Here is a 12,866-nt window from a genome sequence, read left to right as displayed (position 1 = left end):
CTCATGTTTCCCCTCAACTCATTGCTATGTGTTGCGTTATATTATTGTATGCACATAAATGCATGTATTCAATACAGAGTTGATGTATTGAAAACAAATAAATGAAACAAAAATACTAACATATACTGTACTGACTACTGTATATTAGAGATTCCCTGTAAGCTTGGTAACGCATGTCTTATGGCATGCAATGCCTTACATACATCCACTCTTAACTGTGTGTGGTGGTAGCCTATAGTTTAGGGGGTCCTCAAGAGTGTTTTAAATTCCTTAAAAAATGTCAAGAGGAAGCAAATAAGGAACACTGTCCTTCCTCAGCAGTAACATGTAGCGGGCCATATATTCTCTAAGACAGTGATTACCAACCTGAGAGCCAGGGCCCACTGGTGGGCTTGAGGATATTGTTGTTTTATGTTTATTTTATGTGAAACTTTTTGTGCTGGAATCTCAATGGGACTACTGATAAAATAAAGTTGGGCAAAATATATAATGAAAAATATTTTATCAAAAGGTTCTACTTCTTACCACTAGGGCCTTTAAAGTGCCCTTAAGCAAGAGACTAATACCCACTACTACTGCTAATGAGCTGCTGTACTGAGCAGTTCCCAGCTGTCAATCTATAAGTGTGTGTGTGTGTGTGTGTGTGTGTGTGTGTGTGTGTGTGTGTGTGTGTGTGTGTGTGTGTGTGCGTGTGTGTGCGTGTGTGTGTGTGTGCGTGTGTGTGCGTGTGTGCGTGCGTGCGTGCGTGCGTGTTGTGTTGTGTGCATCCGTGCGTGTGTGTAGCTATAGCCTATGCTGGGAAATGAAGTGTGCATTGACATCTGTCCTTGGAGAGGACAGGCGATAGAGATAACGTACAGTATCAAAAATGCTTCCTCTCGTTTGACTGTTTTCCAGGCTGAGGGACAGAGTTACTGTAAAAACGGGCCCACGTCACGATGTGCGTGAGAAGGAGGAGGGCACGTTTGACATGACCATCAGGGCAGCGGTGCGGGCAGACAGCGGCGTGTACACCTGTAAGATCATTAACGAGTATGGAACCAAGCAATGCCAAGGAAGACTGGACGTCAAAGGTGAGTCATAAGATGTGTTATTCTGACTCAGAGAGTGTATCAGTGTAACAAAGTTTGTTGTACCTCTCCTACTAATTTACTCTTGGTTAGTTATCATATTCTAAAGCTGATACCATAACTCATCAAGCACATAAGATACATGCATACGTACATGCATACATGCATACTGTACATACATTTGACTCTAGGCACATGCAATGCGCGGCTCAACTAATTACAACACTGCTGTGAACCGTTTCAACAGCTTGTTTACAGTATGGCCTTGCAGCAATACTCACAAAATGTCCTTGATCATCTCCAGTGCCGCCGGTCGAGCCAGGCCTGGCTGTCATTCGTCCGATTAAGGACATAACGGCACGGGCTGGTGAAACGGTCCTGTTTGAGTGCCACGTCTTGGGACCTCTGGACACGGACGTGGACTGGTTGTCTGACGGGAAACTGATCCAACCTGCTCTTCTCAACTGCAAGATGCACTTTGACGGCAGGAAGTGCCGGCTGCTGCTGAACTCGGTGCATGAGGATGACAGTGGGACATACACATGCAAGTTGAGCACAGCTAAAGGTAAGGTGCTGCTCACGCCGCACTGCACCTATTGACTGTATACAAACAGAGCTTAATGCATCAAATGATGCATTGTACATGAAAATGATTTACAATCAGGTACATCAGGTTCAAATTTGATATACATACATCTATCTGTCTATCTATCTGTTTGTTTGTCTGTCTGTCTGTCTGTCTGTCTGCTATATAAATTATGAATATATATTATTTTTGCGTGTGTGTGTGTGTGTGTGTGTGTGTGTGTGTGTGTGTGTGTGTGTGTGTGTGTGTGTGTGTGTGTGTGTGTGTGTGTGTGTGTGTGTGTGTGTGTGTGTGTGTGTGTGTGTGTGTGTGTGTGTGTGTCTTTTAGAGGAGATAACATCTTCTGGTAAACTCAGAGTCGTACCCTCCATTGAGCCTCTTTTCACCCGAATGCTGGATGTCCTGGAGGTGATCGAAGGGCGTAATGCTCGCTTTGACTGCAAAGTCAGTGGGACACCGCCTCCCAAAGTCACCTGGAGTCACTTCGGTAGGTTCACAGTTTATAGTTGCTGACTGACACACAATGTGACAACTCATTTTTATTTATTTTGTTCAGCTCTGTTCCCTTTAATCTAGTACCTTGTCCACTCTTGTCATCTTGTCACCTAGTTCTCCACTTTGTATTGAAGTGAAGTTGTTATAAACTGGAGTGCTATAACGTAAGAAAACTAGAAAAATGTGCTCCTCAGAGCACAGGTCTCCGCCAGGGCTACCCAGGACCCGCACATTTTGGAAGGCAGTCATAGCCACTTGGAATGGGATCTGAACAATTAAACTCACACATCTTGATCACATGACGACTTCAGAGATAATGTGTACCATTTTGTATGAGTTTTGGACAAACGCTGTAGGAGTTGTAGAAGAAAGTGTGTTGCAAAATGATGGAAAATGTATTTGGCACAAATGGTCTGGGCCTTTATGGGAACTTGTCTCGTGCAATGAATCCAAGGAATCCAGGGGGGGGGAAAAAAGATTTTGATTGTGTGACCTATGGTTCAACAGTTATAGGCCAAAACGTGAAGCAGGCTGTTATAGTGCCACCATGAGGCCAATTTGAGAACTTTGGGGTGAAGGTTCTTCCTTGGCCTACTGGGAGTGTGCGTGCTAAGTAATTGAACGCTGCATTCATGATTTGTGCCATTTTGTGCAAAACACGGGCCCCACCCACAAACTCCAACGGTGTTGGAGATTGGCTGTACACAGACGGACGAACGGACAGGGCGAAAACTGTCCTTCGGCCTGGCGGAGACGATTTTATTTTTACTGTAGCCTATGACAGACACCTTTGTATAAGATGGTGACGATAAACTCAAACTTGAAGAAATTTGAAACTGAAAATGTATTTACGATTTAAGCTCTTAGAACTGACCACCCACAGTGCTTTAAGTACATACCTTAGATACTTATAAACCGTATTTACTTAGTTGGCCAGAGTCCACCAGGGCTCTATACTAGGCCTACTCTTGTTTTCGTTTTACACTAAATATCTTCGCCTAAAATAGTCGATCTACAAATAGCTAGGGTTCAGTATATAAAAAATGTCAACATGGTTGAGCTGGTTGGTTCGACGGATAGCAGAAGTTACACAAAACGCATATTTGAACTTGACTTGTTCTCTGTGGTCAGACCATCCGCTGGTGGGCAGTGAGGACATTCACATCCTGAAGGAAGGAGGCCGCCACTCTCTGATCATCTCCCACGTCACCAACGAGGACGAGGGTTTCTACACCGTCACAGCCTGTAACAACAATGGAGAAGCAGAGAGCTCCGCTGAGCTCTATGTGCAAGAACCACGACCCGCCATCTCCTCTCAAATGTACGTGAATGTTCGATTAGCTATGGGGGGAGGGGGAGAATCTATGCTTCTGCTTTTGATACCCCACTCTCTGGTCACTCATTTATCTGGTCAGACTGAATTTAAGTATGCATTTCCTTTTGGGACTGTGTGTCATAATGTAACCATTTGTTAACCACATTTTTGAAAAATATTGCAGGGTTAAATTGTATTTTTGTAGAATATAGGGCTCAGGTGGTTAAGAAAATGTTCAAACAGCTGGCAGGGTTCAAATCCGACCCAATGCTCCTTCCTGCATTACATCCCCTCTCTCTCTCTCTCTTACCCTTGACTAGTGGACAGTGATCTCTCTCACTGTCACTATCCAGAATAAAGAAGATGAATTCAATTAATTACTTGAATTAATTACATTTGAAAAAAGTGTGAATTTATGTCTATACTACCTTTCAATATATTTTTGGCTAGTTGTATTTATAAAATAAATTAATAATAATAATAATAATAATAATAATAATAATAATAATAATAATAATAATAATAATAATCTAATTGTCTGTATTGTAGGCTAGCTAGAGACATTGAATGATCCATTGTCATTGGTCACCTATCACCATCTCTCCTCTCTGGCCCAAATCCTCTCTCCCCATCCTCTGCCCCTTTCCTGCCTCCTCACTGACCTAACGCCCCGACCCCCTCCCCTCTCCCCCTCCAGGGCCAAACTCGAGAAGATGCCATCCATCCCAGAAGAGCCGGAGGTCCCTGAGAACGAGGTGGAGCGTTTCACCATTGCCGACTTTGTCAAACCCCTCTATGACCTCGACGTGATCGAAGGGAAAGAGGCTGTGCTCAAGTGCAAGGTGGCTGGTTTGCCCTATCCCACCATCGTCTGGTTTCACAACGGCAAGAGGATCGAAAGCACAGAGGACAGGAGGATGACACAGTGTAAGTGGGTCCTCATGGATCCCTTCAGCCAAGTCATACACGGCCGTGTCATATACGCGCGCAGGAAATAGCAGATCTACATGCTCATGATGAGCTTGTAGGTCGGCTATTTTCTGCGCACGACACCTGTCATACGAGGAAGTATAAATAAAAAAAATTGTTTAGATTTACAATAAGAACCCTCCACCATCTATGCCATTTGAATGATCAGGAGTAATCCCAGGGCTATAGCTCACAGCTCGTTCAGGTTAGGCACTGTTAGGAGAATTTTTAAGTTTAAAATTGTGCATTTTATATAGCGCCTTTCACCAAAGCACTTTACAATGTGCATCAAATTCAACCATTCACGCATACACACAGACAGCGGGGGAAACACTGCAAGACACCAATCTGCTCATCGGGGGCAGGTAGGGGTATAAGTGTTTTGCTCAAGGACACTTCGCCAGGAAGCTTATGATTCCCAAGCAAGCGTGTGTGTATCTATGTGGGTGTGAATCTTATCACCGTCTCTTTTTGTCCCTGCAGACCGGGACGTTCACAGCCTGGTCATCCGCACTGTGTGCCACGCCCACGGTGGCGTCTACAAGAGTGTCATCTCCAACAAAGTGGGCAAGGCCACTTGTTATGCCCATCTCTACGTCACGGGTGATTGTCATTACCTTACTACAATATTATTATTTCAACAATATTAACAATTTTCAAGTATATGTACCGTGTACATATTCTTGGTTACAAGAATACTGTATGTACTGGGTACAATATGTGTCGGGTACATATTCTTGGGTTCTTAATCTATGGGTAACCCAGAGTGTAAAGACATGTAATGTAGTACCGGTAAGTGATTTAGTCTCCACTTACACAGTTACTCTTGCCGAAAATAGCTGATCTACAAGCTCCCAATGCGTCACAATACGACACGTTGTGAGCTTGTAGATCTGCTGTTTTCAGCAGGCAACACCATCGTTTGACCAGTTAAAATCAGGCTATAGAGTCACAGTGTAACAGATAAATCTATCATATTTATTTTCAACTTGCATGTCGAATCAGAATCGGTTCACTGGCCAAATATGTTCACATACGAGGAATAATGCACTGCATACACTTATGTTTCGAAATGTATCAAAGAAAGACTTCTATTGATGTATTAGTGTAAAAACAACACGTCATGGATAACAGGAAAGGGTGTAGAGATAAGCCAGTGTGTGCAGCGATGTGTACTGTACTGTAGCAGACGTCTGACTGTTGTGTATTTTCAGATATCCTGCCTGACCCTCCAGATGGAGCCCCGCTGGTCGAATCTATCTCTGGGAAAACAATCAACTTGAGCTGGAAGAAACCAAGGAGACTGGACCCTTCCATTGGTACATAACGATCTAATTTAGAAGCAGTTTATTAAGCCTAATTTATAGCTTGAATGTATAGTTCTTTATTAATTAAGCTTTAGCCAAGTACAAGGACATTGGCCCCGATTCACTAAGCAATTTACGACCATATTTTGATCTTACCGGCATTTAAGACAATTTTCTTCATGCAAAATGTTGTCTTAAATGCCGGTAAGATCAAAATATGGTCGTAAATTTCTTAGTGAATCGGGGCCATTGTAATCAAAACTCTCCTGAGAAATGGGATTAGCGTTATTCTCCTTTTACTGTAAATGAACAGTATTATGTCTTGTGATGTCTTCTGATGCTGTGGCATATTGACAGTTTACATACCGTAGTTCCATAGTGTTGTGTAGTATGCATATTGTATAACAATAACTCATTATGCAAAAAAGACAGTCATGTTTATTTATATAGCAGGTTTAAAAACAACAGCAGTTGACCCAAAGTGCTTTCCAGTAGACGAAAACAGCAACTTATAGACCATAGTCCATATTCCACAATAGAGAATATAAAATAAAAGAACGTCCAACAGATGGTAACGTCCAACACTGCTGCTGAGCAGAATTGTTGCTCTAGTCTACACCATTGATTCTCAAGCTTTTTACCCCCCCCCCCCCCCCCCCCCCCATGTGTATTGATAAAAAAGGAATTACAAATTATTCAACAACTGTCACCATTTTACCAGCCAGCTAGATTTATTGAAGTGGATAGAAGAGTAGAAATCCTTTCTGGCTGTCAGCCACTTGGCTCTATTACAGAGTACCTATTGCTAATTACCTACAATAAATATTTAGAAGGTAGTGTATATTCAGCCGCCTGACCTCCTGCAGTCTATTTGAAGTGGTAAACGTGGTATAATTCATTTATATATTTGAGATAAGGTTAAGCACTGTTATGGTAAGGTTTAGGCATGGGTTTGGTGTGGTTAACCACTTAAGCCCTATATACTTTGTTGTACAATGAATAGTGAAAATAATAATATTAAGAGTCTTGCTCTGGGACACTTCCAACACGTATGTATAATGGGTGTATGTATAATCAGAGGGTGACCTTCTGATTAACAGACAGCCTCTCTGCCCACTATAGCCGCCCATACAGTAACTAAGCTACGGCCGCCCATAAATTATCACAATATAATGATCTGAGAGCGTTAATAGCGGCCCGACAGCTGAATATCCACTGCCTACTGAGAATGAAATGGTTTATGTTCAGATCCCAGCTCCTTGATGTATGCCATTCAGCAACAATCCCTGGGCTCCATCCAGTGGACGATCATAGCCTCCAGTCTGAGGGAGACCACCTACACCATCACCAGCCTCAACAAGGGGATCCGCTATGCTTTCAGGATCTTGACCATCACCTCCAAGGCCTTCAGCAAGCCCTCCCCTGCCACTGACCCCGTGCAGCTGTTGGACAGAGGTACACACATCATTAATTCGTCGTTCACGCGTTTGCACTCTTGTATGCACCGACACAGAATAAGTATACTGTATGTGGGTCTATTCTTTCATATGTCATCTTAGGACTTAAAGAGGAATACCACTCATTTTCAACATTGAACTATGTCTTTAATACACCTTAGAAATGAGAAAAAAAGTCCCCCATCTTCTATGTTGCCTAGAAATGGATAATTGATTGAGGTCATGTGATCAGTGACATACACAGGGTGTACTTTTGGCTCCGCCCCCTCAGCCAAAAGTACCACCCTGCGTATGTCACTGATCACATGACCTCAATCAATTATCCAGTTCTAGGCAACATAGAAGGGAGGGGGGGGGGGTTCAACAGCTCTAAGGTGTATTAAAGACATAGTTCAATGTTGAAAATGAGTGGTATTCCCCTTTAATGCCCTTGCACACGCAATGCAGTTTGTTTATTGGTCAATTCATTTTTAACACATAAAAAAAGGGTTACATTTTAAAAAGAATGATGCAAGAGGTCATAGAGTGCTTGTTTTCTGTGGTCTCTGTGTGCAAGGGGGCTTAACCACTTAAACCCTATACTTAGTTGACAGGTGTACCCTAGAGCTCTATACTAGTCCCCCTCCTTTTTTCCCTCTTTGCCAAATTTCTTCACTGAAAATAGCCGATCTACAATCACGCTTGTAGATCTGATATTTTTTGAAGGAGGCTCGCCCTAGAATAGGGGCACTAGGGTTCCAGTGGTTAATGCTATCCAAAATGATGGTGCAAGACATATCAATTGGTCAAGCACTCAGGTCCATTCTGGCTGTGTGGCATATACTGTATTTGGGTTTAAGTGTGAGTTCCCTCCAGGTCCCTACCTTCAAGACGCGCCGGTGATTGTTGATAAGCCGGACATCGTGTTTGTGATGGAGAACCAGTCAGTCACCATCACTATTACGCTGAACCATGTCAATGCTTCAGTCATCTGGAAGAAGTATGTCTCTTTTATCATTTATTTTGTCTAATAAACATTAAGAGATCGTATAACCCAAGAGGCTTGGAGAAAGCAGTTTTTCAACAGCATTGCATTTTTATCGATCGATTTATTATAACATTTTAATTCTGTGTTTTTGGTAACCTTGTTCTATATAAAATATATATATTTTATTCTAAAGAACAATAGTAATAATATCCTGAAGTGTAACTACTGGTCCTACTAGTATAATATATATCAGTGCTTCAAACGTTTTCATGTTAAGGACCCCCAAATTGATGTCTTTGGCCATAGACCTCCATCTGAATATCTGTTGTGCCAGGGACAATTAAAAAAAAGCTGATATTTCACATTCTTTTCAAGATATTTTGAAAAATAGTGTCGCACCATGAGCTTGTAAATTGACTATTTTCAAATAGCTGATGTATATACCGGTAAAATTGTTAAACTGATATTGATGCTATATTAACTCATTTTGCTGGGGACCCCCTGGAACCCACTCAAGGACCCCTGGGGGTCCACGGACCCGCTTTGAAAACCTGTACTATATGTACTATATCATATTCTATATTATAATATAGTATACAACACTGAATATATTGAATATGAACTCGTTCCATGGTGTTTTTTTCAGATCAAGTTGTGTAAGTCCTGTGCTGTGCTGTGGTTCTTTCTCACAGGAAGGGGGTGGTCCTGTCCAACAGACCAGGCCTGTATGAGATGACAATGCCAGATGATGACCAGCACACCCTGAAGCTCCTGAAAGTGAGGAGCGCTGACGTCGGTCAGATGATGTGTGTGGCCTCCAACAAGCAAGGCAGTGATACCTGCATGTTCAGCATCGAGTTGGCAGGTGAGGTCCAACGTTAAGGAAGAGACAAGATGCTACATGCAGAATGCACTCATGTTATTCATTCACATTACTCCATGCCACTGTGTGGTAGAGCTAGACTGATGCCAGAATTTTGGGTTAGATATTGATCCCAATTTTGGAGTCCTAGACAGTGATTATGATGACAAATATTTTGTCAAAAAGTGCAAAATCTTCTAATCAATTTAAAAAACTTAGATTTGGTTGATGTTTCTATATAAGAATTGAGAACATTTAACTGATATGCAAAGCGTACAAGTCAGCGTTGAAAAGGAGTAGGACACGCTATATGTCCTCCCGGTGGGGGCCAGTAGGGTACAGTATGGTGCAATACCAGTAGCAACACAGAAATGTGTGGAAAGGATTCATTGGGAGGGGATAAAATTGTAAAAAATATTGATTACAAAAAAAAGAGGAAAAGACAAAAAAAAGTTAGTGAAAATCTAATAAGAGAGAATATGCGAAGTTATAATTTATTGATTGAGTCATACCCAAGAATGACTTTATTCCGTCTCCCTCCGTAGCCCCACCAACATTTGAAACCATCATGGAGGACCTGGACGTGGGTGCTGGGGAGACTCCCCGTTTTGCTGTGGTCGTGGAGGGCAAGCCGGTCCCTGACATCCTCTGGTTCAAGGTAATTATTATGACTTGGGAATTGAATTAGAGAAAATGATTAAGAGGGCGAGTTTGCTTACTCTGTTGTGAATCTGAATTTCTATCGGGGTTTAGTATAATATTAATAGTGATTATTCTTAGAGGCTTCTAGATTTCCTGAGCCTTTTTAAAGCTATAATCTGGGACTTATTTTAATGAATGAAATGATATTTTAATCACTCTGTATGATAGAGTATGTTATTACAATGTAACTAGTACATCTGCAGTGGTTGGAGGTGGTCTCCCTACTCCTAAATGTAGACCCTGGTGTCAAATAGGACACCTACTAGGTGTCAATATGTTTATTTGTAGCAAATGGCACACTTGATTGGACACTAGATGCACTGCCATCGTTGTTATAGTTCATACATCATTGCAATTACCTCTCTGGAAATACATCTTTAGATAGGTCCTAAAATAGTCCTAACTTTGAGTTTTGTAGTAGTAGAGTTAGACAAATGATTACTATGGTTACCATAAGAAGTAACACTTTATAGGTACTGGATTAGAATAGGTTGATCCAATTTAAATTATAATTAAAATGTACTTTAATTAATATTATAGATACTTAAAAGAAAAATCGTATTAAACTGCTCTCGGCATAGTACAATAACTTCTCACCACATTTCAGAATGACAGCCTGCTCTCGGAGAGCAGTCATTACACATTCGTATATGATGACAACGAGTGCTCTCTGGTGATTCTGAACACTCGGCCAGAGGACTCGGGGGTCTACACCTGCACTGCCAGGAACCTGGCTGGGTCCGTTTCCTGCAAAGCTGAGCTCACCGTTCATGAAGGTAAAAGGGCGGTTTCCTCCTGAGTTCCCAACTGATATATTTTGAAAGTTCTGTGTTGCGATGGTACCCGTACTGTGTTAAGTCAACAACTCCAATGTTTCCCGTTAGCCAAAAGTAAACAGGATCCCATAGAGGATGAGGCGACTAGGCTGAGGAGGATGCGCAGGCTGACAGACTATTATGACATTCACAAGGAAATAGGAAGGTAAGTCAGTTGCTAAACACTCACAGTTGGATTACTCGACTCTGTCAATCAATCATTGTCATTTTGATAGAGATTTAACTACTTCCAACTTAATGTCCCTTTTTGGGCATGTCATTGTGTGATTGATTGATTGAATACTTTATTTTCCGATGTGACACGTTGTGAGCTTGTAGAGTGTCTGTTTTTGCAAAAAAAAATCTTATCTTTCTACTATTTCCAAATGTAGTGATATAGGCCCAATATTTTGATTTTTCAGAAAATATTTTCAATATTTTCATAATTATCATTATTATTTCCCATAATTATTACGCCATGTCCGCTACACAAATATTTCTAAATATACTCTCTAATAAAAAAACATCTAAAGGGCTTCCCCCCCCCCAGCTTGCACTAACATCATACTTGAATATGTATTCCCAGAGGTGCATTTTCTTATGTGAAACGGGTGAGCCAGAAGGTTGGAAAAATGGATTATGCTGCAAAGTTCATCTCTGCTCGGTCCAAGAAGAAGGCGTCCGCCCTGAGAGAGATGAACCTGCTGTCCAAACTGGACCACGAGAGAATCCTTTATTTCCACGATGCCTTTGAGAAGAAAAATGCGGTCATCCTTGTGACTGAATTGTATCCTTTGAGTGGCTCAGTTTTTGAGAAATCTGTTTTGTTTAAGGGATGTGCAAATAAAACACACACCCACACACACACACACACACACACACACACACACACACACACACACACACACACACACACACACACACACACACACACACACACACACACACACACACACACACACACACACACACACACACACACACACACACATGCGTGTTTTCAGGTGCCAAAAACAATAGTTTCTTAATTGACATACAGCTGCAACGAAGAGATGCTCGACAGGTTTACCAAGAGATCTACAGTGATGGAGTCTGATGTGAGTGGTTATCCACAACAGTGTACAACAGCTTCTCTCTGAATCTCACCTCACAATTTCAACCATTTAACAGTATTTAGTTTATTTAAAGCAATGTTGAATTTTGGTAGAGCCTTGGTGCCATATAGCTACTGTACCTGAGCATACAGTAAGTCCAAATATTGTTGATCATCTTTATTTGTTGCTTCTGGTAGGCTACGTATTGTGGATGATTATTAAGTGGTGAAATTCATATTATATTGTCATTGACAATATTGGTGAGCAACATTATAGCTCACCAATATTGGTGTAACGCAAGCAGTGAACGATGTAAATTACTTGTGCTACCAGGATTACATTATTTTATTGGCAGAATCCTATGTTTGTGTTCATTTATGTGCTAAAAGTGTGACTTTGGAAGCCATAAGATAAGCACAGAAGCAGTTGCAACAGATAAACATGAAGAACAATGTTTGGACTTTGCTTTGCAACCCAAGGGTCTACCAATGTTCAACATCGCTTTAATTATTATATGTGGATGATGTGTTTGCCTCCCAGGTCCGTTCCTGTATGAGACAGCTCCTGGAGGGTTTGGACTACCTTCACCATCAGAACGTCTTACACCTGGACATCAAGGTAGCTTCTATCGCCATGATTGCAATTCAACCCTCTGCTTCTCTTGTCGTCTGTCTCCTTCTCCATCCATCCATCCATCCTTCCTTCTGCAACCTCATTCCACATGAAATGTTTACAATTCTAAACAAATATTGTGATTAAATATGATTGAATTCTACATATTTATGAAATAGGAATGTCTAATTTTAAATAATCAAATACATGATTAGTTTGTTAAATGAATTTAAGATGATATTTTGTATAGTATGATAATCTCTTCTTTGTCCTCAGCCTGATAACATCCTCATGGCAGACCCACATGGGGACCAGATACGAATCTGTGATTTTGGCAACGCTGTGCAGCTCATTCCTGATGAAGATCAGTATTGCAAATATGGCACACCGGAATTTGTTGCCCCAGAAATTGTCAACCAGTCTCCTGTGTCGAAAGCAACTGACATCTGGTAAAAGACCTGCATTCTGTGCACCAAAAGCATTTCTTTTTTACCAGACCCCACTGTCTATCTAATCCTCCCATTCTCTCTCCTAGGCCAGTCGGTGTAATTTCATATCTGTGGTGAGTAAAAGGATTTAGTTTTGTATTTTTGTTGAACCTGGCATTAAGTTATG

At 41.4% G+C, this 12,866-nt stretch overlaps 1 protein-coding gene across 7 annotated transcripts in view; it reads left to right on the top strand.

Annotated features, from left to right (window-relative positions):
- The window catches only part of spegb (striated muscle enriched protein kinase b), a 50,515-nt gene that overhangs the window by 20,399 nt on the left and 17,250 nt on the right, over positions 1-12,866 (top strand). For all 7 annotated transcript variants that reach the window (XR_013932004.1, XR_013932005.1, XM_080412504.1 and 4 more), the window contains 18 exons: positions 898-1,073; positions 1,375-1,635; positions 1,985-2,143; positions 3,283-3,472; positions 4,164-4,393; positions 4,919-5,038; positions 5,650-5,754; positions 6,991-7,197; positions 8,055-8,178; positions 8,859-9,031; positions 9,574-9,686; positions 10,338-10,506; positions 10,615-10,711; positions 11,132-11,332; positions 11,585-11,642; positions 12,180-12,257; positions 12,528-12,700; positions 12,787-12,813. Coding sequence is in view for 5 of the 7 variants with exons in the window: in XM_080412504.1 (XP_080268630.1) it covers positions 898-1,073; positions 1,375-1,635; positions 1,985-2,143; positions 3,283-3,472; positions 4,164-4,393; positions 4,919-5,038; positions 5,650-5,754; positions 6,991-7,197; positions 8,055-8,178; positions 8,859-9,031; positions 9,574-9,686; positions 10,338-10,506; positions 10,615-10,711; positions 11,132-11,332; positions 11,585-11,642; positions 12,180-12,257; positions 12,528-12,700; positions 12,787-12,813 (2,661 nt within the window). In the remaining 2 variants the exon portion in view is untranslated. The remainder of the gene's footprint in view (positions 1-897; positions 1,074-1,374; positions 1,636-1,984; positions 2,144-3,282; positions 3,473-4,163; positions 4,394-4,918; positions 5,039-5,649; positions 5,755-6,990; positions 7,198-8,054; positions 8,179-8,858; positions 9,032-9,573; positions 9,687-10,337; positions 10,507-10,614; positions 10,712-11,131; positions 11,333-11,584; positions 11,643-12,179; positions 12,258-12,527; positions 12,701-12,786; positions 12,814-12,866) is intronic.

The sequence above is a fragment of the Gymnoscopelus braueri genome, assembly GCF_963280865.1.
Source record: "Gymnoscopelus braueri genome assembly, chromosome: 18".
Lineage (NCBI taxonomy): Eukaryota > Metazoa > Chordata > Actinopteri > Myctophiformes > Myctophidae > Gymnoscopelus > Gymnoscopelus braueri.
Note: the sequence above shows the minus strand (reverse complement) of the source record. Positions and strands in the feature narration are given on the sequence as shown.